The sequence below is a fragment of the Phasianus colchicus genome, chromosome 17, assembly GCF_987193195.1.
Source record: "Phasianus colchicus chromosome 17, bPhaCol1.hap1.1, whole genome shotgun sequence".
NCBI classification, from domain to species: Eukaryota; Metazoa; Chordata; class Aves; order Galliformes; family Phasianidae; genus Phasianus; species Phasianus colchicus.
This window is the reverse complement of record NC_143452.1, coordinates 6,689,838-6,717,099: the sequence shown is the minus strand read 5'-3', so window position 1 is coordinate 6,717,099 and position 27,262 is coordinate 6,689,838. Positions and strand designations below refer to the sequence as shown.

At 40.3% G+C, this 27,262-nt stretch overlaps 1 protein-coding gene across 10 annotated transcripts in view; it reads right to left on the bottom strand.

Moving 5' to 3' along the window:
* Positions 1 to 25,848, bottom strand: part of STAU1 (staufen double-stranded RNA binding protein 1) — a 28,136-nt gene extending 2,288 nt beyond the window's left edge. For 2 of the 10 annotated variants that reach the window (XM_090152217.1, XM_090152221.1), the window contains exons 1-14: positions 25,669 to 25,847; positions 21,755 to 21,821; positions 16,342 to 16,615; positions 15,847 to 15,971; positions 14,314 to 14,470; positions 12,740 to 12,878; positions 11,935 to 12,100; positions 6,440 to 6,538; positions 4,906 to 5,136; positions 4,227 to 4,370; positions 3,265 to 3,411; positions 2,415 to 2,487; positions 1,790 to 2,109; positions 940 to 1,062 (exon numbers count right to left, since the gene is read on the bottom strand). In XM_090152217.1, the coding sequence (XP_090008343.1) occupies positions 940 to 1,062; positions 1,790 to 2,109; positions 2,415 to 2,487; positions 3,265 to 3,411; positions 4,227 to 4,370; positions 4,906 to 5,136; positions 6,440 to 6,538; positions 11,935 to 12,100; positions 12,740 to 12,878; positions 14,314 to 14,470; positions 15,847 to 15,971; positions 16,342 to 16,531 (1,914 nt within the window). In that variant the 5' untranslated portion in view covers positions 16,532 to 16,615; positions 21,755 to 21,821; positions 25,669 to 25,847. Of the gene's footprint in view, positions 1 to 939; positions 1,063 to 1,789; positions 2,110 to 2,414; positions 2,488 to 3,264; positions 3,412 to 4,226; positions 4,371 to 4,905; positions 5,137 to 6,439; positions 6,539 to 11,934; positions 12,101 to 12,739; positions 12,879 to 14,313; positions 14,471 to 15,846; positions 15,972 to 16,341; positions 16,616 to 21,754; positions 21,822 to 24,979; positions 25,212 to 25,668 lie in introns of those variants that run through there. The other 8 variants (XM_090152214.1, XM_090152216.1, XM_090152218.1 and 5 more) reach the window with 8 other exon arrangements.
* Between the last annotated feature and the right edge of the window lie 1,414 nt (positions 25,849 to 27,262).

Here is a 27,262-nt window from a genome sequence, read left to right as displayed (position 1 = left end):
CCCAGGAATGCTCTCACATCTACCAAATTACAATGGTTAAGCTTGAATGCTGCTGTCCTTTTCCCTTCACCTACTACACTGACTTGTGTGCTTAATCTTCCAGGAGCTCTTTACAGCAGGATATAGAGATAAGCATCAAAGCTCAGTGACAAAGCTCAAAGAGATCTCTAACAAAATATAGCTATTATAAAATTACTGCAAAAAATGTTGAGTCTAAAAATCAGTCAAACCAGTTTTCTTACATGTATTTACATATTACACACTCTTACTTTAGTCTGTGGTCTAGTCACCACTAGACACCAAAGGAAATAAACTTCTTCCAAGTTACAGTAGTCTGTGTACATATGGCTAACAATATGTAATGTCTTTCGTAGCAGAAGACAAGATCACTTAAAATTCAGTCTAGAAGACACATTCTTTCACAAAATGTATTTGAGCTACTGTGAATAAGACAACCTTATTTATAAATGGATTTTAACAGATTTAGAGTGTCTCCTGCTATTTAATGGCTCATTGCATTTTGTTCCCTTTTGGGTTCTACTCCAGCAGAAAATCTGGTAATATGAATCTAAGTATTATCATTCCAAATAAGATATCAGCTCATTCCATTAAGAAAAAAAGTTATATGCTTTTGTGTTTTAGAAGTTTCTTTTTATACATTTTCTTCAATATGTGTTCAGGGCCCATAACACTGAGATAAAAAATGTACTTCCTGTAAACCAAAATTATTAGCATATATTAAGCATGTTAAAGGTTACTTAAATTAGATGTTGATATTATTCATCAGTCATTTTAGCAACCTGTAATGTATTTGACAAAAATAGTCAGAGAACTGTACAGCATTTAATTATCCAGAAGCAACAAAATCCTGTTCTATCTGCTGCATCCCTTAGATCATTGAAGACAAAAAAGAAAGCATTTCAATAATATTCATCATACCATATCGTGACAAGATTCTACATCCTTTCCAATTCCATGGCTGATCAGTGGTGGCTGAGAGGAACAGTTTATAAGAGACACAAACTCATTCTTGTTATTTTTTGGAAAGTCTTTATATTCAACCTAAAGAAAAGAGAATTATTTAGTTCTTTTCAGTTAACCGAGTATAAGAAATAATACATCACAACTGCTAAGGATTATTTGCCTACATATGAAGCCAAACTCTACTTTTACTCATTATCTGTCAGCCAGCAGAACCATTTACTTCTGAGTTTTATTTCAGTTGTAATAATAATTTTGAGTAATCACAAGAACTCTGCAAGCCTTCTGAATTACAACTGCTACATAATGATTATTTCTAGGATCTTTATTCTGCTCACTGCTACCTGAATTTTTTCCTGTTACACTTTTTAATTGATGGAGCTCTTATTACTAAGAATAATATCAATAAGGTATCAATACAGGAAATTAAATGCAATTCTAATGAAAGGGACTAACCCTAAGTAAATGCAGTTTATGGCAGTGTGAATGCATCAATTTTTAAAAAAAACTGATTTCAGACCAGCCAAGTACTAATTCACATTACATTCCCATATCATGACAGTTTTCAGAAAACACTAATTTCCTTTTTGTTCTTCCCAGAGGCCTACACACCAGCACTGAATTGAGCCTGAGAATCAGTATATAATGCATATTTAACAACAACATTTTTCAAAAAAAGTAAAATTCAGTATATTCTGTAAATAAAGTATTTACATGAATATCAGTCAACAGCAGAACCAAAATGCTTTAAAACAAGTTATATCAGTTTTGATAGCTCTGGAAGAACTCTTGAAAACTGAACGTTTACCTGGATTCCTTGAACATTGGAAAGATAGTCCAGCTGTTCAGAGGGCCTGGTAAGTGGTCCGTGGGGCACATGGCCTGATGAGTTGTTATTTTTCAATATGGTCTCAGCAGTAGGAGAAGTACCACCATACAATAGCTCTCTAGCAATCATTGCTGTTACAGTAGCCTTGGCAGGATTTGGGGCTGCCCTATTGAATTCTTTGGTGTGGTGTCCTTGACTGGCTCCTACAGCTTGTGCAACCTCAGGGACCATGGGAAGAATTCCAGCGGGAAGCTGCTGATGACTGAGATAAGGCATCCTAAACTCATCTTCTTTATTACCTGAGGAGAAGAAAGGTGCCACCAATACAGAGCTTGCTTATTGCAACTATTCCTCCGAACATGGAACACTAACCCCGGGTAACAGAAATGCATCACTTTCCTAGGGAATCTGTTCCCATCCTCACTTGGACTCTATATCAGAGAAACTTTCTCCTAAGTCAGAGACTGATCTCTCCTCCTCTCCCTACCTTTTCCTCACATAGAAATTGTCCCAGCACTTCTACTTATTATAGCATGTTAAATGATGCCTTTGAAGGGACTGAGAAATGCATCAGGGCCGTGCCTCTTTCAGTAATGTTACTTACTAGTTGAAGTCTCTTCAGAGCCCGGCTCAAAGAAAGTTACTTTTCTTCCATCACCTGGTTTCTTCACTGGAGTCTTAAAAAGAAAGAAATGAGGTCAAACAATATCCCTTTAAAAGCTTTTTTTTTTCCCCTCAAGTGTTAAAGTTTTCCAAACATACACAATCTGACATGTCAAAATTTTACTGAAGAATTATTATTCAAATGACTCTATTCTCATACACCTATAAAGAAAAGACAAGTTCAATGATTACTATTGAATGAATAGAGTCATCTACAGGCTACTGAAGTGTTATTAGGAACACAGCTATTGAGAACTAGATACCATAATCAGCCAGTTAAAATAACATTCATATTGCTGGCAACAATATGAACGCATTGGAAACGAGTGGACACATACATGAAAAAGAGAAAACAAGACTTGCTGTTTTAACTTCACATCTGCTGAATCAATAGACAAGAATGCAAGGCTCTTTCCACGCTAGGAGACTCACAAGAGAATAAAAAACTATTACAAACTTGTGACTGAAATTACTGGTAAAGCTACCCACAAATTCCAATATACAATGTACTCTACATGTTTGCCAGTTTCTAAGACCAAATGCATCAATCAAATATTCGCATACTGAACCATTCCCTGGAAAATACATTCATTCGGTCTTCTGATGAGACTTTGATTTGCTTGCAAAATTGAATCCCTGATGTATCCAGAATGCACAGTTATTTAGAGAAGCTACCTCAATAGAATGGTTTCCTGACCACTGCAGAAGGTAAGGCTTTACTATACCTCTACTGTCTTGCAAAGCTGCTATTGTTTAAACTCTAACTATGGTCAGTATTAAGAAAATATTACCTTCTCTTCTGTCTTTAATGCTGGTTTTGGAGGCTGAGGTTGAGGGATTTTGAAACCTAAAATTTCCAACATATTTTCTGCTGCATTGCGTTTAGCAACCTTTTTGTTTGTGCCCATTCCTTCAGCTGTGTGTACACCAACTTTCACCTGGACAAAAGAGGAAGAAAGAGCAAGTAAAATCCTAAGCTTAGGATTCACTCACTGTTCACCTGTATCTTCAATACAGCACAAGTCACGAAACAGTTCAGACTATTATTCTAAGCAACAATTAATCTGTTGTTTATTATCTTCAATCACTGCCCTCCAAGCACAAAATAACAAACAGAAATAGCATAATCAGTTGTATTTCACATGTATCATCACATATTGGCACTAGCCTAAATGCTCAAAACTGGCATCAGAGTGGATACAGTTTTTCAAGGTGAAGTTAAACGTTTAGCAATTTTTCTTAATGTACTGGAAAGGAACTGATTTTTCTGCTTTTTCCAGAATGTAAGAGAGGGCTGGAGGACATGATTATTAGAGCCTAGCAGATAGTCAACATCAAAAAACTACTGTACTATTGGAATTTGCAATTAGGAATGCAAAAAGCATTGTATTCCAAGGCAACACACAAGAAATCTTGGAAAAGAAGAAATGAAGAATTATTTGGTTCATGTTTAATGAATCCTATGTTATAAAAATATAAAAAGCTTTAAATACAGTAGGAAGGCACAGGCAGACTTTTGCTGTCCCATGCTTTTTTTTTTTTTAAACATGATTTAGTTCACTTTTCTTGAACCACCGTCTCCCTTGGGTGGAATCTACTAATATTTCTGTAATAAATTCAATGCAAACTTGGCTGTAATCCTATCCATTTTGTATATCATCATCACATTCTGATTACAATAAGCCAACAACAAAAAAAGAAAAAAAGAAACATCACAGCCAAGCAACTAAACTTCTCAAGTCAACAAACAAACCTGCATAACAAATTCCCTACGTCTTGGAAGACCGCGTTCTGTGATGAGCATGTATTCTGGTTCCTTCTCTTTCTTGGCCTGCTGTATCTGGGCAAGTCTGCTAATGGGATTCATGCCTTGACCATATTCTGGACTTGTTTGCAGCTATACAAAAAAAAAGTTCAGGAAATAAGCCAAAATTTGTGAATATTTGAGTCAAGAAAACAGAGCCACTGAACTCATTTTCTGAAATAAAAACAATCTAAAACCAAAATTTCTTAATGAAATACCACTGCAGGCATGGAGAAACACCCAATTTATTTGGCTCTGCTGTCATAGTTGATCATACAGAACCTACCACTGGCAAATACTTTCAGAGATTCAAATCAGATGTTGGAAAGGACAGGCTTGCAGGAGAATTTGTAGAAGGTAAAAATCATGCAAAACCGCACACTAAGCATTGAAAGTCAGAGCTTGTTTTTCAGGTATCATTCATTCTTTCACATGGATTCTCCTTCATCCTGAATTTATTATAATCTGTTGTAAAAATATTGATGGAACTCCATTTGCTCCCAGTGGGAGCAAAATATTCTTTTCCAGCACCAAAATGATGATGAATGTTTTGCAATCTAAATGTGTTTATAGTTGACTAAGAAATATCTCTTGCGTGATGATTCACAGCAGTTAGATTGTCTCTTACCTTCACTATTGATTTTGTTTTCTTTTTGATTCGTGGCTTCATTTTCTCAACCGTAGGAAGGGGTGGCAATTTTTTCAGTTCTTCTAGGACTGCTATTGCAGCATTTTTCTTTGAGATCTTCTTGCTCTTTCCTTCACCTTCACCCAAGAATTCTCCAACTGTCACCTTGGTTACAAAGCTCTTCATATGGGGAGGACCACTTTCCTTGGTCACCTGTTTCAGAGGGAAAAACTGAGTGAAAGCGTGATAAACACTTATTAAAAATGGTACAGCACATTGTTTATAGCAAAATTCTCTCAAGCACTATGCATAAAGAGATTTCAAATTTTGATAAAATTCATAAAATGCCTATATAAATCATCCTCTAATAACATAATCCCACCCAAATAAATATGTTTTAGAAGACCAGATGCAGTAACCCATAAACATTATTTACGTATTCCAGTCGTTAACCCATCTAACTTATTTACTCCTTCAAAATGACTGTTCTACTTCATTGTCAACTTCCATGCAGATAACATCACCTCATACATTAGGTTACAGTATCAGAACATCACTGAGAAAGCTATTATTCGGGATCCAGCAATTTAACTTAGAAATCAGTAGTTCTGGAAACATTTAGTACTAGCTGCTTACTACAGATTTATTCTTAACTCCATTCCTAACAAATCATACTTCAAGACATCCAGAATCAAAAAATAAAAACGAATTGAGAGCTTCCACCCACAACTGGCTTTTTGTGACAGTATATTTTTATTGGTGATGTTCATGCCAATCTCTAATAACTGGAAGATTCATATGAAATTTCATAATACAGTTTAAAAAGCAATTTAGTTACACACAATTACATTTTCTTATAGTAAGCATTCAAATAATTGATTGAAGCATTATTCTGCCAGCTCAGGAAGGCAACACAATAAATTAATATTTTGGTGCAATTAAGACGCTCCTATCAAAGCTACTGATTTAAGGTAACTAAATGATCAAGGAGGGGCAAAGAGGCAGCAAGCAGCCAGGCCAAAAGGGAGAGGAAAGTAAGATGCACATGAGGTCACCTCATGGCAAGAAAAGAAACCTATCTGTGAGATTCTGCAACTTGCGGGTAGTCCACATCAGTGCTCAGTTAAGAAAATACTTCCATAAATAAGCTCCTTCAGAGCAAGTTACAACTCTTCTGCCTTGACTTTGTGCTTCAGTGTTCTAATCTTTAATGTGGGGTTGTTGTGTTTTTTTTTTCCCCCACTGTCAAACTGATTTTTTTAAAAAACTTGGAAAAGATTGCACAGACAACCACAGCACAGCTGTTCACTCATGCTATGATTTTAGTGCATGACTTGGTGAACAGGTGGGTTTCTTTCATCACTTAACCTTATGAACTCTGAGACAATTGGGCAACTGTCAAAAAATGAACATGTATCACAACTAACAAGGCATGTTAAAGTCAGTTGTTTGGTTTACCTAAAGAAGACTCTACTTAATGTGTAGCCTTAATTTTCTAATGAAAACAGATCTAGAGCTTGTAAAATAGACATACCTCAAAATTCACAGGCAAGTTCCTTTTAAGTGCAATCTCAAAAACTTGGCTTATTTCAGATTTATTGAGATTTTCATCATCTGGTTCTTTTCCGTTAACCTAAAAGAAGCATACTCTATTTAAAATAAAGATCCTATTAAATTGAATTTGATTAATCCAACCAGTTTATTGAACTCTCAAATTGTTTAACTTTTACTGCCATTTTACATGAATGTGCAAAAATGCAGCACACGTACTACAGACCTGAAATTTAGGAAGCTCTTTTAAGGTGATGGGTAAAAGCTAGCATACCTCCTTATTTTCACGTGCTCATGATAGGAGAAAAACTATAAATGGAATATGGGCCAATAGATTTAAATCTATCTACAGAACAAGAAATTGAAGCGTTAAATGAACTACTTTCCAAATGGAAGTACCTTTATGAAATACAGTTTTCATATGCTGATTGGACGTTTGTACCAAAAGCACTAAGACAGTATCAGATAAGAGAAAGGCCAGAAAAAAAAAAAAAGAAGATTCTGAGAATGGGACCAATGTGAATAAAGGATGACTTATCAGACCCTGGCACAGACCTGTCATTCAACATGCTCTCTTGCCAGTTCTTCATCTACAAATTTTTCTAATCATCTGAAGAGCATGCCATCAGAAACTTGCCTTAAATCAAATACATCTCTGATATCTTACAGCTTGCTAGAAGGACAGCAGTGCCAGGTGGGTCTTACCTACAGGCACTTCTATGTATCTCCCGATAAAATTTTGATTGTGATTCCAAAAATATCTTCACTGATGTTGGTATCAACATGAATTAAGAGGCATGGTAACAGCAACAGAGAAATTTTAAGACTAAGTGTTCAGCAGTGATATAGGAAAGATTATGATAAAGATGAATAGCAACAATTACACCAATTATACTGCAATACTGGTTGTGCAACCAGCTAACAAAAATGATTTAAATATTTTATTGAAGCAGAAATGTGCTAAAGAGCTTTACTGATTAGATTTAGTTTTGATGGTAGCAAGCATCCTCAGTATCTGTTACTAACAAGTTAGATCAGAACGCGAGGACATTTATCTTCAACTCCCACCATTTCAAGAAGCCTTTTCCAATCTCTGAACAAAATACATACACTCCTTCCTAGCATCCCAGCAGACTTCATACTGTTCCTACGATAACATCTAATATTTCTGATCTTCCAATACAAAGAACAACCTTCAGGTCTGCGAAAACCAAGACCACATGATGGCACCACTCCCTTAGGAGTAAAGCACACAGCAGCACACAAGAAATGTGCAGGCAGTACCAAGGCTCCAAGAACCACAAACTACATCTCTGGGTATACACCCCACATGGGGTACAGTGCAGGTAAAAGATTGACTATTGGTGTCAAAAATCTCAATCATCATATTCTAAAATCCATTTGAAATGCAAGTGGTAGGTTAAAAATGAATAGCATCATAATCCCAGAAAAAGTATTTGAACTCTTAAGGCCTTACTTTATTAGGGTGTGTTACAGCACATTACTGCCAGCATTGATAGGAATGATCTGTCTCTGACTTTACTATAAAAACATTTGCACAATCACTTTAACTACAAATATTCTTCCCTTCCTTGTAATCCCAGATATATTCTATCTTGTGAAATTCCCACGTTTTTCCTTGCCAAGATGACCAGGGCCTCTCTTCATTGGATTACTTTTCCATTTAAAATACTTCCAAAACAAAACAAAGATATAGTATGAAATTATCTGCTATATTACTTTTGTATATTCTTAACATATTTCAAGTCTGTTCAAATGGTTTAAAACAGGTATGTTTCTCACTGTCTTTATTTTAATAGAGTAAATTAATATCAAAACACTGACAGACTATGGCTCTTTTACCAATTATTTTGCCTCCACTTCAGTTCTGGATCAGTTTATTTAATAAATCAAAGACAATCACACCCCCACCTTCTTCCTCTTTCCCAGCAATGCTGAGGCAGATAATCTATAAAGTCTGCTTTTAAAGTAGCTTGCACATGTGCATTCCTCTCCAAGGAATCTATTATGCCTCTAAATCAGAATGAGACCACAAACAAACCTCCACTTGGCTTTTAACAAATTATTAAATCCCCCTCTATCAATTGAAAAAGTCATGCAATGAAACAAAAACGTATCATAGATTAAAAAGCTCCTAAACAAACTGCAAAAGTAATATACTCCTTTAAAAGGGATTCCTTCCCCCTTTTCCAGGAAGTCTTTCAACACGTGCTTCCTCAAGGACTCCTTACAAGCATATTGTGAAAATTGCTGATGCGAACTACATTGATTTCAGAGCTATCAGTATTTTCTTCCATGTTAAACTTATAAAGAGCAGCTGATATTCAGCAGATAAATAGAAAAAAAAAAACAGAAGCCATTCTGGGTTTAGGGTTTTCAGGCAAACGTTAGAATTTGTCTGAGCATTGTGCTGCAAAACACCGCTTTCCAAGCTTTAAATCTAGGCTTTATTACTTCTGTCTCTGAATATGCAAATAACTCTGTTCTGCCTCTTGTCAGCGTGTCTGAACTCCAGTCAGACTAATTTAGGTTGGAACGATCCTTTGGAGGTTTCCTACTATAGACTCCTGCCCAAAGCACAGACAACTTAAAATTAGATCAGTTGCTCAGGCAGTGCTTGTCCAGCTGAGAGCAAATTTTATTAAAATCTTTCTCCTACCATAGCTTCCAGATTTGTGCTCTAAGAAGGTAAATGGTTATTCTTATGCTTTAAGTCTACTCGTTTTACTCAATGATTTATTCTGCAGCACTGAATATTTTCTGACTAAAATTAGAGGAGCTCAGGGTTACACATTTTATATATAGACACACACTAATGGATCCATGAAAATAAGTATGTTTAAAAGGATAATTACTGGCAACATCAAGTGACAAGTAGAAGTATCAGGACTATGTCTGCTTGTAAAAAATCTTAATTTGCCTTCACTATATGTACATGTAATGGAATCTCTTCGGATCTTACACTGCTGCATCCTTCAGTGCTCTTGCCTCACTGAACAGCATTCACTTAGTGGTAAAACATTCATTATTTTCTCTTCATCTTGTCTAGTGCAAAAAAGCTGTTACAAAGATAGTAACTCCCGCAGACAAACCCAAAGTCATAACATTCCAGAATCACAAATATTAATGAATTTGTTACTGAAGTACCAAATTTAAGATCTGGTTTGAGTGCTTTTTATAAAACAGCATTCTGTTCAAAGAGCACAGCTGTACTTCTTAATGTTCACTTAGTAGAAGTCAAGCATAAATAAATGAAAATAAAAAGACAAATGCATGTTTCTTGTGGAAGTGCACTTAAAGTGACTTGCCCAACATATGTATAGCAGAGTGAAAACAATACAGGGAGCCTGCAACTGTTCCATTCATAAAATAATTCTCTATTCTTGACATCTCTTGTATAATTCACAATAGCAATTTCTTGGTCATGTCCTCAAAATAAACAAACAAGAAAAGGAACTCTGTAGCTTTACTTCCCTCATCTCTCAATTCACACCATTTACACTGGAAGAGACAACCTACAGTAAAGAATATGTGATCACGTGGAAGTACAGCATGTGTTCTGAAGACCATGTTACTCAGCTTTAAACGACTTTACAAATACTCAAAAAGTCACCTGCACATAAGATTTTCTAAAGAAGTGAACAGAAATGAATTCAGTTGTGACCCCACTAATTTCTGCAATTGGACTCCTTGGGTCCCGTACACAAACTTCCAAGGACAGTGGGTCATCTTTTAAGACGAGTGCAAAAAGCGATCATTATGCAGTGACACAGAATGATAATAGTTAGAAATGTGGGGTCCTTCTGCGCTGAAAGAATCACAGAATCATAGAATTACTCAGGTTGGAAGGGACCTCAAGGATCATCAAGTCCAACCACAGCCTAACCGTAGTACCCTAACTGTAACAACCCTCTGCTAAATCATATCTCCAAGCACCACATCCAAACAGCTCTTAAACACATCCAGGGACAGCGACTCAACCACCTCCCTGGGGAGCCTATTCCAATGTTTAACCACCCTTTCTGTAAAGAAGTGTTTCCTAATGTCCAACCTAAACTTACCTTGGCACAACTTGAGGCCATTTCCCCTCGTCTTGTCACCTGTCACCAGTGAGAAGAGACCTACCCCGCTCTCACTGTAAGCACCTTTCAGGTACTGGAAGAGAGTCTCCCCTCAGCCACCTCTTCCCCAGTTCCCTCAGCCTCTCCTCATAGGTCATATTCTCCAAGCCCTTCATTAGCCTCGTTGCCCTTCTCTGGACCTGCTCCAGTACCTCCACATCCTTTTTATACTGGGGTGCCCAAAACTGAACACAGTACTCAAGGTGAGTCCTCACCAATGCCGAGTACAGGGGCAGGATGACTTCCCTAGTCCTGCTCACCACACCATTCCTGATACAAGCCAGGATGCCAAAATATCTCCCTCAGGCTTGATCTCACCTGCTGAAGACTCCCAGCTTGTCCCTGATGACCCACACTCCAACCTGTTCCATACTGCAGTGCCCCCTAGGCTTCTTCCTAAAAACATCAGACCTGACTATTTTTCCTTAATTATCTGGGCAGTGGCCTCTCCCATAAACACTTAACATTTTTAAATTCAATATCTGTTGGCTTCACAAGATATTCTGTGTTCCCTCACTAATTTCTGTAATTCCCACTTTTTTTTTTTAAATCTCAGTCTGAGACTCCCCAATTACATTCTTGCCTAATTGCCTACTTTTTTTTTCTTTTTCTTTTTTTTCCAGCACACAGTCAGACTCTACAACCAACACACTCCCTACACTGAGAGCTTTGGTAGAGATGTCACTCAGCACATATGGAGAGGTTGCACACAGTCACACAATGAGACTTCCTGTCTAAGCATGTTAAATACATTAAAATAAAATAAAAAGCAAGGATCTTGGAATGAGAAGTGCCAGTCAACCATAAACATATGAAGGGATACAATTTTGCTTCTTATTATTTCTATGAAAAATTGTACACAACTTCATTACTTCCATGAACTTCCTTTAAGTTCTTCTTTATGTTCTGTTGTTCATTCCATAATCACGTGGAAATTTTGCCCAGGAAGGAAACCTGTGTCTGATCTCTGTGTTGCCTGTACTGGAACCTAACTGCCCTGCTTAGATTTCTTCAGAAGTTTGCATAATATCTGTACCTGGTAAGACACTGCTTCCTATATAAGCTCTAGCGCTTATTACATCTGACAGAGGCCTATTGCATTGCTGTGGAAATATACTGCAGCAAAACAATTAATAAAACTTCATTTCAGAAACTTCTAGTCCTATAGAAAATTACTACTATTCTAATCAAATTGTTTCCAGTGGCACAAGTACATAAACATTCCTACACAGAATTAAATTTCATAACTACAATCTTCCTCTCAATTTGGAAAAACATCTACAATAACTCAAATGATCTTAACAATTTATACTTAAAACATTTAATCCATTCCCACCTCTGGTTTCTCAGGCAAGGGCTCATTCTGCAGAACCTTTAGTGCTTTAGCAGCTGCATCATGCTTAGCAGCTTGTCTTGTTCTTCCTTTCCCATGAAACTGTTGCCCTCCAATTGAAAGCTCAACTTGATAAAGTAAAGGCCCAACAGGAAATGGGTAAAAGTACCTATAAAGAGATAAACATAAATAAGTAAATAGTTTGGCCTACAGAAACATAAGATATATATGGAAGAATCTCTTGGGTATTAGTAACCACCTCTCAGCACATAACCACGAGTATTAAAAAGCCAAATTTTAAGTCTAAAAGATTTTAGAGAGATATATGTAAAGGAGACTATTGGCATTTCTTGTTTTACAATATTTTATAACTAAAATAGCAAAGGACAACATAACTATGCTTTGACAAAGCTGTTAGTCCTGCAAGCTTTGAATTCTTCATTTCAATGCTCAGAACATTCTTTAAACTGAGCCTGCAACTTAAAGAGTTAATTTGAAAAAAAAAAAAAGCATCTAATTGTTTCTACACAGAAAGGAAATGCAAGAAATATTAGGTATTCCCTTCATGAAGCCAAATATATCCAAGTGTCCTTCAAAACACTTCATCATCTGGTTCAGTTCCTTCACGTTCTCCTTCCCCCAGAAGACAAAACCATTAAGACAAATCGCAGTTTTACGTGGAGTGTATTTATCAAGACCCTTTTGCTTCAGACTTGCATTTTTCAATAGTTTTCAGATGACATCAGATGAAGAGAGGAGAATTTCAAAAACAATAGCCTGCAAAACCCAAAAATTATACAATACTTACCGTGGAGGATAAGTACCACCTCTCATCGTATAGTTGTAAGTGGATCTCATCCCCGTGTAAGGATCAATAGGTTTATACATAGGTTTCTTTCCCAGCTTCATGCAAAGTGCATTCAACTCCACTGTGGGGGTTACACTGTCTAAATAAAAAAGAAAGAAAGAGTTGTCCAACTGTCACCAGAGACTGCAGCAATACAAACTCTATCCTGTCTCCAAGCAGCAAAAAAGACGACTAGACTTTGCCATTTCTTATTCAGAGCTCAAAGAAAATACATGTGTGATGCACATTAAATTACAAGCCTACATCAACTGTGCCAATTCTCTTATACATTTTTTTTCTTTTATTTGGTGAAGCTTTGTTAAACTACTGATTGATTTTTACTGCATATGTTGTGCAAAGCAGCAATTACTTTTTCTAAAATATCTTTGAAATTCACAGACATCTTCTGCTTCTGTTGTTTACTGAGAACAATTGAGTATTTCTTCTTGTTCAACAATTAACGAAGGTTTTTGTGACTCTTTCCTTTCAAACTGCAATTTGCCTTTTGACAAGGAAGGTATATTGCTGCTGGTTGCTCTAAACATGTTTCACAGTGCTGATTTCATGTGGATGAGTGACTGACTGACTATTCTCATCTGATAAAGAACAGTCACATAAATGTAAAGGAAAGTTTTAAGCCGATTGTAAAAAAAAAAAAGAAATTACAGAACAGATTCATAGAAAAAATAGGTAATTGCTAATTTCTAGTATATTTCCTGTTTGCTGTACCAAGTGTTTTTAAAGAAAGAATTTAGGTGATATCAGAATACAACTGGTATTAAAGATTAAAATGTTATCCTTTGCTGAATGGAATAATGCCATCCTTAGTGAGCTTTCAACTCAAGTGATATGCAAAGTTATCACATGTGCAGCTGAGATGAGAAGCTACTTCACATTCTAGATACATTCTCAAAGCAATCTTAGAAAATAAGAAGTTGACTGAGCACTGCAACAACTTAAGACGCTTTTCTACAACTCCACTTTACTTCTCTTTAAAGAAATGCAAGTGAACTATCTTCCAAAGTTGTGAATCAACCACTGGACACAAATTTAATAGTTCACTTAAATTTTTAAGGAAATCTTTATCATCAAGCTCCTGAACTATCCTGTAAAAATTGCCAAATTCACCCACCTACGAAAAATATTATTCTTTGCTGTGACTGAATTCTTGATAGTTTTTTTTTTTTTCAAGACTATGATAAAAATCTTTTCAAAGATTCCACCAAGCAATACAACAGAAAGCAGCAAGTTAAGCAGTAGTTCTTCAAAAGCCTGAACGATATGACGAAAAAAAAATCTGTACTTTTAACTTGTTAATTTTTGTTGAATTTTTATGATGCCTATCATGACCAAAGGCTAAATATCAAAATGACTTTCTCAAAAAACCCAACTACTGCTATTATTACACAGAACATAATTTCAGCATCGCTATTTTTATTCATCTTACGCAACTTCACAGATATGTTAAAACCAGAAACCTAAATTCCACATAGTTTTTGTTTGTTGGTTTTATATCAGTTTGGTGAGGTATATACCTGGATTCTTGCCTTCACTACGAGATGGACGAGCTGTAGGTTTAGGGAATTTTGTCCCTTCCAAGGCTTTGGCAGCTGCTGCATGTTGCGCTTTTTTAATACTAGTTCCTTCAGCTTCCCAGTGCTGGTCCCCAAGAGTCAGCTGCACTGTAAACACCTGAGAAATAGAAAGCATTTTTTACTATGAGTGGGTTCAGAATTTACAACATTTATTAGACCATCTTCCATGGAACTGCGAGTCTTCTACTGATGCAAAAGTCGAGAAGACAGTATCCAATGCTCTCCCCTTAACTACTATGTCAACTCCACATTTTAAACATTTGGGACATCTACAGGATATCCCTGATAACTTAATTATGAATTTCACAAAACTGCAGCTAGCACTATCCTGCTCACTACATGAGATGATACAGGCTGTAAAACAAAAGAGGCAATGCATACAGAGGTGCCCACAACGGAGGGAGGTGGTATGTCAACATCCATCAGAACAGCTGCCTTGGAAATCAGACTTTATTCCCCAACAACTTGCTGTTTTAACACCTTGGTTTTTTTTTAATAAACTGTATTTACCAGTAGTTTAAGGAACGATAAGTTCACATTGCACCAAAAAACCTCCTGCATGCCCCCAAGGGTTTACAAACCTGTCTGATTATAGAGAAATGCTGTGATACTTCTTTTTATATGAGATAAGGATATATATTGCCCTAAATTTTCACAAATTAATCAGACAACAGAAAGCCAAAGTCTCTCTGGTAATTAAATGAAATTTAATTTCAGTCAGAATGAAAACAAGTGAACAGATGCTCTGAATGTTATTCCATTACTTTTTGCAAAGGCAAGCCTTGCCTACTTTGCACATTGAAGCTGACATTATACATGTTTGGGTTGAAAGATTTTAATTCTCAAGCATTACCCACATCAAAGGCAACTCCTCCTGCATAGAACACTAACGCTGTTCCAGACAACACCTTAAGGAGATGGTGTCAGATTAAATAGATGTAGCCCAGGCTGATTTTCCTTGTATGCCTTGACCTCAGTAGACCTTTCAATAGGGACCTCCAATGAGAATTAAAAAGCTTAACAGTGTTAAAACTCACATCCTCATTGTTCTTTGAAGTAACAGAAATTGCTTCTATATTTATTGCATTCCTTAGAAATTCTCTCTCTATGGGTAAACAGAACACTAAACAAACTGCATATTACTGGGCTTTTAACACACTGTACAAGATTGCAATGATAATGGATGAACACCACGTGCTGGCTCGTCCTAAGCATTGTCATAATCCCCACCATTATGGACTAAAGATTCTTTTGCTAATCTAACTGTTTTGGACCAGATGAATGTTCGGCACTGTTCAACTGTATTGTACTTCAGGCATCAAAAAATGTATACTAAGATCCTTGTTTTCCAAATACCTGACAATTAGGACAGTCAAGTTCATTTGATTTACAACTAAAGGCATATGCTTTGCCTTTCCACTAACAAAAGCACAAGAGCATGAAGAAGAGAAACAAACTTATATGAATAGGTACCTTTGAATGAGCTGGACCTTGTTCACTCAGAAGCTTATATTCAGGCTGAATCTTGTTGAAACGGGCTAACTCATTCACAAGACACATTGGGGTTTTCTCTTTGGGGTTTGCCATGTTAGAAGGAGCTGAAAGATTACATAAAAACAGATAAATGAGCAGGTAGCAATAAAATCTACAAACATTTTAAATAAAAATCCTACATTTTCTTAACATCAATACCCCCCAGAAATACGTTTACTGGATTAGACAGTTCTGGTCATTAGCCAGAACAGCAACAGCATGTTCCCTGAAGAACCTTGAGACTTCCAAGCAGTGTACGAAAATGTTAAGTATTTTTCAGTATTACAAACAGGCCTCTGTCTGTCTCAGACAGACTCCATTCAGCATGGAGAATACATTACAAGCTGCTCTAATTGGGTAAGTATTACTTCTACAACATTCATAGGTCCAAGACATCAAAAATATGTACATCTACTAATAGATACTCAATCTCACCTGCAGCTGCATTGGTAGATGTAACAGATGCAGAGGGTAAAGCAGAATTTTGGATAGGTCTACCTGCATTTTCAGAGGGCAAAGAACTAGTAGTAGAAGGAATACTCAGTGGCTGTGAAAGAGATGGGTTCTTATTCAATATTTGGCTCCCTGCAAGGGCAGTAGGATTCTGAATTTGAACTTGAGACATGTTCACTTCCAACCAGAGCAAGTTACTGTAGGCAAACAGTTTTGAATGCAGGCAAACTCAGTGCAGTGGAACCGAATTGCTGACCTAGAACATAAAGATGAAAGGAGAAAAGTTAATACTGAATGTTTAGCATTCTCTAAATAATGATCTGCTGAAATTATTTCTCAATTAGCAAAAAGGGGAAAAGGGAAAAAAAAGCATTAAATCAAGCAGTCATTGTTTCCATTTGGTATGCAGTAAGTCTCTCAGACATCCAGTTTTAATAGCACATTTCAATCTCTAAACTCTAAAAGTAGTATAAGAGTCTTATTTATGTTTGCTTATTTAACTTCCTGACTCTGCTACAACACTGAGTCACCTTACAAAACAAATCCTCTTACTTAAACTGATAACCACTGCTTATACAGTAAGCATAGAGCAACTTGCATGAGCAGATTACACTTCTTACTATTTCAAGTCAATTTGGTTTTTTTTGGTGTGTGTTTTTTTTTTTTTTTTTTAACTTGGAAGGGCAAGCAACAAATGTATCGATGGAGAAATTCTTCAGAACATGTCCTTTTTTTTTTTATAAACATGTACTTTTGCTTTTTTTCCAGGATCAGTAAGGACCTGAGCATTTACAAGGGAACACAACTGATGTCTAGCAGAAAAATGCTGAGGTAGCTACTGGTGGAAAAAAGAAGATGTAAGAGCTTATAAACATTGTAAGTGACATACATTTTGAAGGATACTTCTACTCGTGTCATGAAGTGTCAGTCACAGTTCCAAGCTATCAGTTTAGAGTTACTCAGCCTTAAAATCCTGTAAACAAGGGTTGAGTGTGTTCATAGGCAACATGTTCATGTAAGAAAAAAACACCTCCAAGCAATGCACTTGCAGCAGGCATAGTGAAATGCTGTGATAGGTCCTTCCTCCAGTGACAAATTACTGTTAGATTTCTGTTACACATGGATGCAACATTATCTTCATGCTCAGACAGTTAAACCTAAATATACACCAGGAGGTTGCCAGTTTGAGGCTATCATTGCTGCCAGAGCTCAGCTGTCCATATCCACTTACTATCCACATATCAATTTGTTCAAAATAAATTTCACAGCCAAGTAAATACATTTTACACACAAGTGCACACACATGGATGCACACACTCATCTGCCACAGACTTTATTAGGGCATCGAACAAAGGTTTTTGTTTTGTTTTTTTTTTCCCCCCCTGACATAATTACAGATGAAGGGTACAAGTGAAATCACTGCTCCAGATACCACGGAGAGCTATTAGTAGTAACACAACTCCACAAGTGCTCAGTGAGCCTCAAATTCTGAACCTGTGAATGGGCTTCCCAGTGTAAGAGGAGCAGCAGTGAGTCAGACTGAAGCTTTTAGCTTGGTACTGAAAGACAATTTTGAGGGGAGAACTCATGGTAATACACTCATACAAAGATTTTATCTGGTAAGAAAAAAGCTACAGAAAACAACACATACAAACCAATCTGCCATCTGGAATATTTTAGCTTTGAAGAACTACCATAAACACATCAGGCTTACCACACTGCTGGCTGGATAGCTTTGTTTTTCACTAGACAGGGAAATTACTTCAGAAGACCTTGTTAGTTCACAAGATCTACACGTTCCCTACACTCAAAGTAAATGCTATATTTGACTATCAAAGTGTGCACTAGGTGCATTGGAACTGTGGAAAGGGCACTGGGGAGTCCTATCTGAAGGAGCTCAAAGAAATTGAAAGACAAAGATCAAAAGTATGTAGACTAAGACTCTGGGGTAATCATTTTATCACAGCTAAGTTTCATTCCCAGAAGCATTACTAGAAACCCTGAACATATTCAAATACAATAATTGCCACAAAAGAATAAGTAATCTTGTAGTCCTATAGAAAGTGAATGATCATTTACTGCTGAAGTGCAGCATCCCTCAAATTAACCAAAGTTCACAAATCTGTGATCCCCACATTTTGAGAACACCGAAATTTTTGGTTTAGAAGTCAGTAACACCAGTATCTTTTCAGATCGTGCTGCAAAGGAAGTCTGAAACATTATTCTCAGAGCTCTGCCTACGAGTGCTTCATTTCTAAAGCAAGACATTATTCTTCACTTACTTGCAATCAGATGTTTATTGGGAATGTGGAATTTCAACACCAAAAATACATATACTAAAGTGGTTCTCTAATCAACTATCACACAATGCAGAGAAAAATCATACACTTTCAATAGCAAAGCTCTGCTAAATAAGCATCTCATCAAATCTGTATCTGGCTAGAAATCTGCAAAAGTCTTTTGTATTAAGTAGAATCTATCACTGGATATTTTAGTTCTACAGCAATTCTGCAATTTTCTATTTAAAATTTGCACATAAAGACATTTCAGCTTTCACTGTCAGGCCACAAATGAGTTCTGTTGTATATTGCATTCGATTTTTCCATTATTTTTGTGGTGCACTGAAGCCCACCTCTTACATTTCTTTTGCTCAAAACTCACTTTGTAAGCTCATAAAGCAATTGTATAAACTGTGGATGGTGATTAAAGATGGTATAAAAGCATAACTCCTCATTCCAGAAACAGCTTAGCAGAGGATACTCTAAATCACCATCCTACTGTATGTCTCAGGCTCCTGCATGCAAAAAAAACCTGCTACTACTGCAGAACACAAACTGAATTCCATCAGCATATCCACAGAACAGCACAGATATTCTACAACCACAGACATCTACTCACAGCAACTGTTTCAAGGATGTCAGTATGTGTTTTAGAGCAAAATCTAACATCATTCTATGTAAAGAAAGAACACTACATTCAGTAGTTCAGCTTTAAAAACTAACTAACTAACTACTACAACTTATTCTTCCCTTCATCCTGTTTCACCCTCGTGATACTAGGCAAACCTTAATGCTGGTCCCTCATTTTTTTATTCCAAGAAAGTAAGTCCCCAACAAGGACATTATTAGTTCACTTGCTATATTTACTGCAGAATACTGAAGAACCTCACACCAGGACAGTCTGGTCTATTTTCTATCCAGAGCTCACTCTATCAAGAGAGAAAGTCATCTGCATCCAGTCCAAAAAAACTTCCTTTTGAACACCTCTAATTAGAATAACATTCAGGATAAACAATTGAGGCGTTATTCACAAAATCTTTGGAGACTTAAGCTCACATCCTAGTGCTTAAAACAACAAAGTTTTGGAAACTAACCCAACTGAGAATAGGCTTCAGCTGTTCACATTCCACAACCAGACAAAAAAAGTCACTGCAGACACATCCATCGCTCACAGCCTGCTTGTTCTCAGCGTGGGAACAATTGCCCAGCTTCTCTGACAGTCCAGCTGCTCAGCCATGTTTAAACATGGCTTTGAAGCACACCTCCCAGAACTCACCACACACCCTCCTTCAGCCTGACGAGTCAAAAACAGGAAGAGTTCAGTCCTGCTGCACCTTCTGGGAATCCAAAGACTTCCAGAGGAGTCAGGGATCGCAAGTTTCAGCACAGCTTGCTTTGAGCATCTGTAAGACTCCCCCAAGTCCCACCCACTCTTTGCAAAATACTCTGCAATTACACATGTAACCAGGTTTTGATGACCAAAACTACTGTACAAATATTTGCCCTCTGGAACTATTAACATAACAAGAAAGAAAAAAAGGTGCTCAACAAGATCACGTGAGTGTTCCTTTCCATGACTCTAAAGATGCAGGAAGTAGCAGCAGCAATATCTAACAGAACTGAAATTTTAAGGAATCAATAACTCAATCTTTACTTGGAGCTTAAAACTTAAACCTGCAGAACACCCCACAGTTCAGGATTTACCCCCACGACATTCAAGTAGCTGGAGAGCTGGGCATGCCAGGCGTTTTCCACAGCTGAACAGAAATTTATTACCAGGGAGACAGCTAAAATGCTATGACAATGAAACTCTTCCAATTGATGTATCATTTTAACCTGTCAGCATTAAGTACACTTAATGCTTCTTTCTGTATCAACTGGTACATCATTGTCACATTGTGATTCTCTGATTTCCCCTTTACTCACCGATCTCATGTTTTTATATTCTAACCAAAAAATTTAATCAACATCCAGCAAATAATCACCCATTCACAACTATTTCAGAGTTGATTAGATTGAATTTAGGCACCGTTTCATAAATTCACCTTCACTGCTTGGCTGTTAACACATCTGGTGATTTGTAAAGCTTCACTTTACAGATTTCTCACAGTTTTAGACCCTAAGGAGTAATTTACAAGATCACATGCTACAAATTGGCATATACAAATATATAAGGCCAGGCTGGATGTGGTTCTGGGCAGCCTGGTCTGGTGGTTGGTGATCCTGCACATAGCAGGGGGGTTGGAACTGGATGATCATTGTGGTCCTTTTCAAACCCAGGCCATTCTATGATTCTATACTGTTTGCTTTCAAAAAACATTTAGCTCCTTCCTACAAGCAACATCAAAGCACACTGACAAAACAAATTAGGACTTTGTTTCTAATTTCTCAGTTATTCATGTAACTTATGGAACTGATGTTGGTTTGTGTGAAATACTTCATTAGGATAAAAGAACTTACTGCACCTAATTGAACGTTCAATTATAGGGTTTTTGTGGATTTTTAGAGTTTACAACGCTTTCCCAGCATAACATGCTCTCTATAATGGCTCTATAAACCCCAAACCATTCAAGAAAAAACAACTTACATCTGCTGGCTCACTGAATGGAGAAATGAAGATGCTGCTATCTCAGGTGATTTTTCCACGTAATCAGAGGTTAACCACTACTTGAAACATTTCAAGATCACTATTACAACAAATCACCCGACCCCTACGCAATACTCGTGACACTGCTAGGACTTACAAGCTAACTACAACTGACAGACAGATGAACAAACTCACGTGTTACACATACCATCACAGGCAGCAGTAAATCACATAACTTGCTCCTTTCCCACCTTTGTGTGTTTATTTTTGCTAAATCAAACATCAGTATTTTAAATTTTCTTTAAATATTGTGCTGTCTCAATATTATCCTCATGATAAACCTCAAATTTTCATGTTTGTTTTTTTTCTTTCCTTTATCATAATTGTCAAGGTGTTATACATAGAAGCCAGAAGGTTACAAAACAGACACTTCCTGGGGTTAATCATATTTTACCACAACACATGCCTTCTTCAATATAATGCAAGTAAAAGGTAAGAAACTTGAACATTTTAAGTAAGTTTCCTGTACCTTTAGGAGATCCAGACAGTGGAGATTTGGATTTAGTTGTGAATAGGGTATTTATGATGGAGAATCCCTAGAAGGAAAAAGAGAGAGTTAACATTTTGCTTTAGAAAAGTATATCCTCTAAGAAACATGGATGGATTTGGGCTCATGTATGCTGAAGAGGAGGGGTTGACAAGCTGGGGCTGACAACAGCAGTCCACAAGCACAATACAGTTCTTGGAGTGAAAAAGAATAATCTTTCTCCATGCGTAAAGTGACAGAGCAAGATGTGGCAGGCTTAAAAATGCATGGAGATAGAGCTTTCTAATAGTAAGGGATGCAATGCACCATGCCACATGGAGATGACTTGTTGGCAAAATTTAAGTAATTGATAAACACACACTTGAAATGAGGCCTCAGAGCTGCCGCTGCAGACAAATGCAACACCTTGCTGTTACCCTGTGTCCCAGGGACCACACAGCCCAGCCCCTACCAGAACCAGTCCTTCCCCATCACTGAAGGGCAGCACCTGGAGCTCAAAGATCAGGTTTGGAAAAAGGGCATCTCACAATCATCTAGCACAGATGTGCTCCAAACACTGAGAGATCAGCTGAAAGCACAACAGAGACCAAGTTCTCAAAGAAATATATTTTATTCATTGTCAGTAGCAGAATATGGGAAGGTGTTCTGTTCTCTAGGACATACACATCTGGAGAGCCACATAACTACATGCCATTTAGCTGCCTATCACAGCTTGCAGGCATATCTCATTAAACCCTTCTGTGCACCCACTCATGAACTGCCAGCAGCAGAAAAGGGCTTTTTAGGTACAAGAGCAGAGGAGAATGAGAAACAGACACCAGACAAAACCGTCAGGACACAAATTACAGGTTGAGATGAGCAGCTAAAGACTGTGTCATAGACAACATCCAAGAAAGAGTTTTACTACAGAAAACGAGGATCTAACTAAAAAATTCTTTCTGAAACAGGATGTTTCACAACACAAGGCACCTTAACAGCTGCTGCCCCTTCAGTTGTATAGCAAGGGTGACTAATTTTCCCCATTAGTGACAAACTGTTCACAAAGCAGGATGGTTCCCTGAAATGCATGCATTCGACAGGGACCAAAAAAAGCCCAACCCCTATCTCTACCAAAGGATGCAAGTACCCAAGGTGGGACCCAAACGGAACCAAAACAACAACCTGTGGGACACACAGCACTCACTGACTGTCTGCTCTGTCACTGTACTCCCTCACTTGGGCAGCCCAGCCCAGCACACACCTACGGTCACCTACAGCATGCAGGCAGAGCAGAGCAGCTGCTGGTCCCACCACGCTCCCACTTGTTGCTGCAGACTGAGGAAGACTGCTGTGCATCCATCACAGCTGGGCAATACTCTTCAGAAAAGCTCCCTTCCTTTTCTAAAGGAATTTTAAATAACTCAGATATGGTGGCAGAGCCTCCTTTCGTTGCATACTCATTTGGGAGCACCAAGAGCACATCTCCACAAATTCCATCAGGTTTACTGAGATGGTTCATTTCCTAACGTAGATCTGAAAAATGCACATCAGTAGCTCTGTACATAAAGCACAAAATCCTAAAGCACTTGGCTTCTGGAACAGCATTAACAACAATACCTGACTATTTACAACTGAACTGTAAATAAATACACTCCACCAATAAAGATAAACAACACTTCAAAGTTTATAGACCCGAGGCTATTTACACAGCATGTAAAGCACAGCTGAGCAGTGCCTTCTTCTTCAACAAATCTGTTTCTATAGCATTCGGGCAGGACAAGACGCATCTCAAAACCAGCATTCAATGAAGGAAAAGGTGCTGCTATTTCTAAATACAGGTAAGAGAAATCTTCAAGGAGAGAAAACTCTATTAGACAGAACAGCTCAGAAGCAATGGCACGGATCATTAATTAGAGAAAGTTGATGGAAGGCTAAAATTTGAAAGTAAAATCTGAAGGAATAGAGGGAGCTAACAGATGTGCACATAAACTAGACAGCTCCAAACATAATGCAAGAGAATAAACCAGAAAGTGATGAGGCGAACACCAAGGAAGATGAATGCTCACTCAGATGGCTGCTTCCAGCTGGGTGCTGCTGTCAAGAGGTGCTGCACAGAACTTCATATTTGGTTGTTGCACCCGAAGTACAACGGGCCATAAAGCCACAGATACCAATTTCAGCTCACACAGTAACCAACATACAGATCTATGATTCCAGCCACATCTCCAAGAACTCTCAAGAATAAGGAACCCCAGCAAGGATTCTGGACAACACAATGTTAAAAAATTTTTGAAACTTTGTACATCCTCAGAACAAATCACTGATTTTTGGTGAGCTATAGAATGCAAAGCACAGATCTCTATTTTGCTCTGACTCTGCAGAGTTATGGTTATCACACCCCAAATCAATTCCAACCTATGAATACTTTAGTTTTGCCACCAACTACCTCAGATGTTGCCTGACTGACAGCAAAATGATGACTGATGATAAATGTTATGAAAATTTGCAAAGAAAGTCTACTTAAAGTAATCACAAAGAATTGTTATCTCATCTGGGCTGGTGGTTGGCAACCCTGCACATAGCTGAGGGGTTGAAATTAATTGATCATTGTGGTCCTTTTCAACTCAGCCCATTCTATGATTCTATGATATACACTTCAGAGCAGTTCTGAAATGAAATTCTGAGCCAATATCAGAAAACGGTATGTGCAGAAAAAATTGAACCCATTTACTCCTAAAACTTTCATCAGGATGTGATGCTCACCTGGCTAAGTTATGACAGCTATCACCTCCAGAGCAGCCTGAACACACAGATTTGTTGCTTAATATCAGGATATCTCATCATGAGATGATAAATGGACAAATCAGGGAATGCTGTGCTTCATCACAGCCACAGCTGTACTATTAAAACTCACTTTGAAAAGATTTATAAAAAACAATGATCTGTCAACACGGACAGAGCAACTGTGCAGTGCAGTTGTGCGTCATCAGTAGAATTTAAGAACTTCTTTAAACACACCATCCTAAAAGCAGGCAAGGGCCTTCTATGCAGGTATCTCATTTCACTGCTATTGAGACACCTCGCTGCCTATCAACTCCCTGTGACGTTCCTCCCAGGTTTGCCTTTAAGCTGTCAGAAAAAGGACAGAAAATCCCCAACCCACGGATCAATAGGAACGGCTGTCACTGCTCCCAGCACAGCACCACCCCGCACAGAACACAAACGGACCCGAGCAGCTGGGAGCAGAGCAGCAAGGATGCGACAGGAACTTGTTGCTACCGCAGCTCCTGAGAAACTCCGCGGTGTGAGCAAGGAGCGGGGAAAGAGCTGTGCTGCGGCGACAGGCGGCACGGGGCCGGGAAGCTGCGCTGCCCGCCGCCGCCTCGGGGTGCGCCGCGACGTGGGGGGGAGAAAACCGCGGGCTGCCACGCCGTCCTTACAGCCAGCGGAGGGGCGGGCGGCACCCCGACAGCCGCAGCCGCCGTCCCCGCTCCGGGCAGCGGGCACACCGAGAGCCCCCGGCTCCCGCCGCCCCGCTCCGAGGGCGGCCGCCACCGCCGCCACCGCGCCGAAGCGGGACAGTGGCGGGCCGAGGGCAGCCGCCGTTCCGTCCGCCGTCACCTCCCGGCGGGCGCTGCCGGGTCCGTCCCGGCGTTAGGGGCGGCCAGGGGCCGGCGCCGCTCCCGGCGGGGACCCGGCGCGGCTCGGAGGCGCGGCTCGGAGGGGCGGCCCCGCGGCGCGCCCCCGCCACCTGCCCGCTCCCCCCGCGGCGGGGCCGCCCCTCCGAGCGGCCGGGCACGGCACGGCCCGGAGCGGGGCGGGGGGAGCGGAGCCGGGCCCCTCCCCGGGGCCTCGCTAGGCCCCGCCGCCACCCCCCGCCCCGCTACCGGGGGGAGCCCGGGCCGCCTGCCCCTCACCTGGCTGCCTGGGCTGCGGCTCCCGGGCCGGCTGCGGGGGCGGGCCAGCGGGCGGCTCAGTCCATGGGCCGGGTCCCGAGGGGGCCGGGGGGAGACCGCGGCGGCGGAGGGAGGCGGCGGGCACAGGGCAAACACTAAAGAGAATGAGCGGGGCCAGCTCCGGCCGGGGAGGAAGTGACGCCACCGTGCCGGGAGGCGGGGGAGGCGACAGCCAATCGGAAGCGCTCGAGGCCCCTCGGGAAACGCCCCGCTTCGCGCTTTCCGCCAATGGGCGCGAGGGCCGACGGGAGCACCGCCTCCTCCGCGGCGACTACAAGTCCCGGCGTGCCTCGCGTCAGCGCTGCGGGCCGGCTTCGCGCAGTCAGACCGCGGCTCGGACTACAGCTCCCGGCGTGCACCGCGCGCGCCACGCTCTCCGTGCCCGGCTGGGGTGGAGGCGCCCGAGGGAAGCGTTGGGCCGCCGCTCCCACCTTCCCCCGGGGCTCGGCGCTTTCCCTGCCCGCGTCCTTCAGTTTCGAGGGCCGGGAGCCCCGGCCGCGGTACGAAGCGGCTCCGGGTCCGCCCCACGGCTCGGCTGCGAGCGGCCACATCCGGGGGGGCGGCGGCCGAGGCCTCGGGAGCGCTGCGGGAGCCCCGCGGGCCGTTGTGCTCTCTGGGCTGCGGCAGCGCAGAGCCGCTTAGAGCAGCGCTTTGCGGGCACGAGCGGCGTGAGGGCAGGAGAGGCGCGGCCGAGCAGCGCCGTTGTAAGCCGGGAGTTGATAGGAACCGTCAGCCGACGGAGCTGCCGGCGCCGCGAGCCCGCTCGGGTTGCCCGGCTCCTCGCCGAGCCGCTGGCAGCCACGCCTGCAGCGCTGCGCTAACGCGGGCGCTCGGTCACTCGCTGCTCCCAGCACCGCAGCCCGGAGCGAGGCCCGCACGGCAGCTGAGGCGGAACCGAGCTGTGAATGCAGCCGTTCTGCGCTAAGAAAGCAAAAATTCCCACTTGCTGCCACCGAGATCTGTGCTTTCCGATGTATCATGGCGCTCTGAAGTCGCGGTAACGTCACTGCGCGTCGCAGAGCTCTCCGAAGCGGAGTGGAAGCAGCAGCGCCCGCCGCTGTCCGAGCGCCCGGCTGCGAGGCGGTGAAGGTTCTCCTTCCTCCTCGCTGCAGCTCCCGCAGTGCCGCTCAGGTTCTGGTGCGCGCTGTCCTTAGGCGTAGATGTTTTAAAGGCAGCGCTTTCCTTGCCTGCGTGATTTCTTAAGCGATGCACCCGCTTTTCATAAGCAGCTCGCACTGCACGCTGCTAAGCAGTCCCGCTCACGCGAGGTCAGGCTTACTGGTCAGGAAAAGATGTGAGAACTTGTTGCTTTAGAAATATTTTATCTTTCTTAATAGTGAAAAATACATTTTAAATTACAAGGTTGCAGTTAAACCCCGTGGCATCATTAAATTGCATGCCAGTAATTTATGCCATTTTCAGAAAAATAAAAGAGTGCCATTCAGCCCACAGCATTCACTGACCTAACACAGGTAACTTAGTTCTACTGAAAGTGCAAAAGCCTTCATGTCCAGTGGCGAGAATCACAACGACACCATGTCAGCAGAAACAAAGG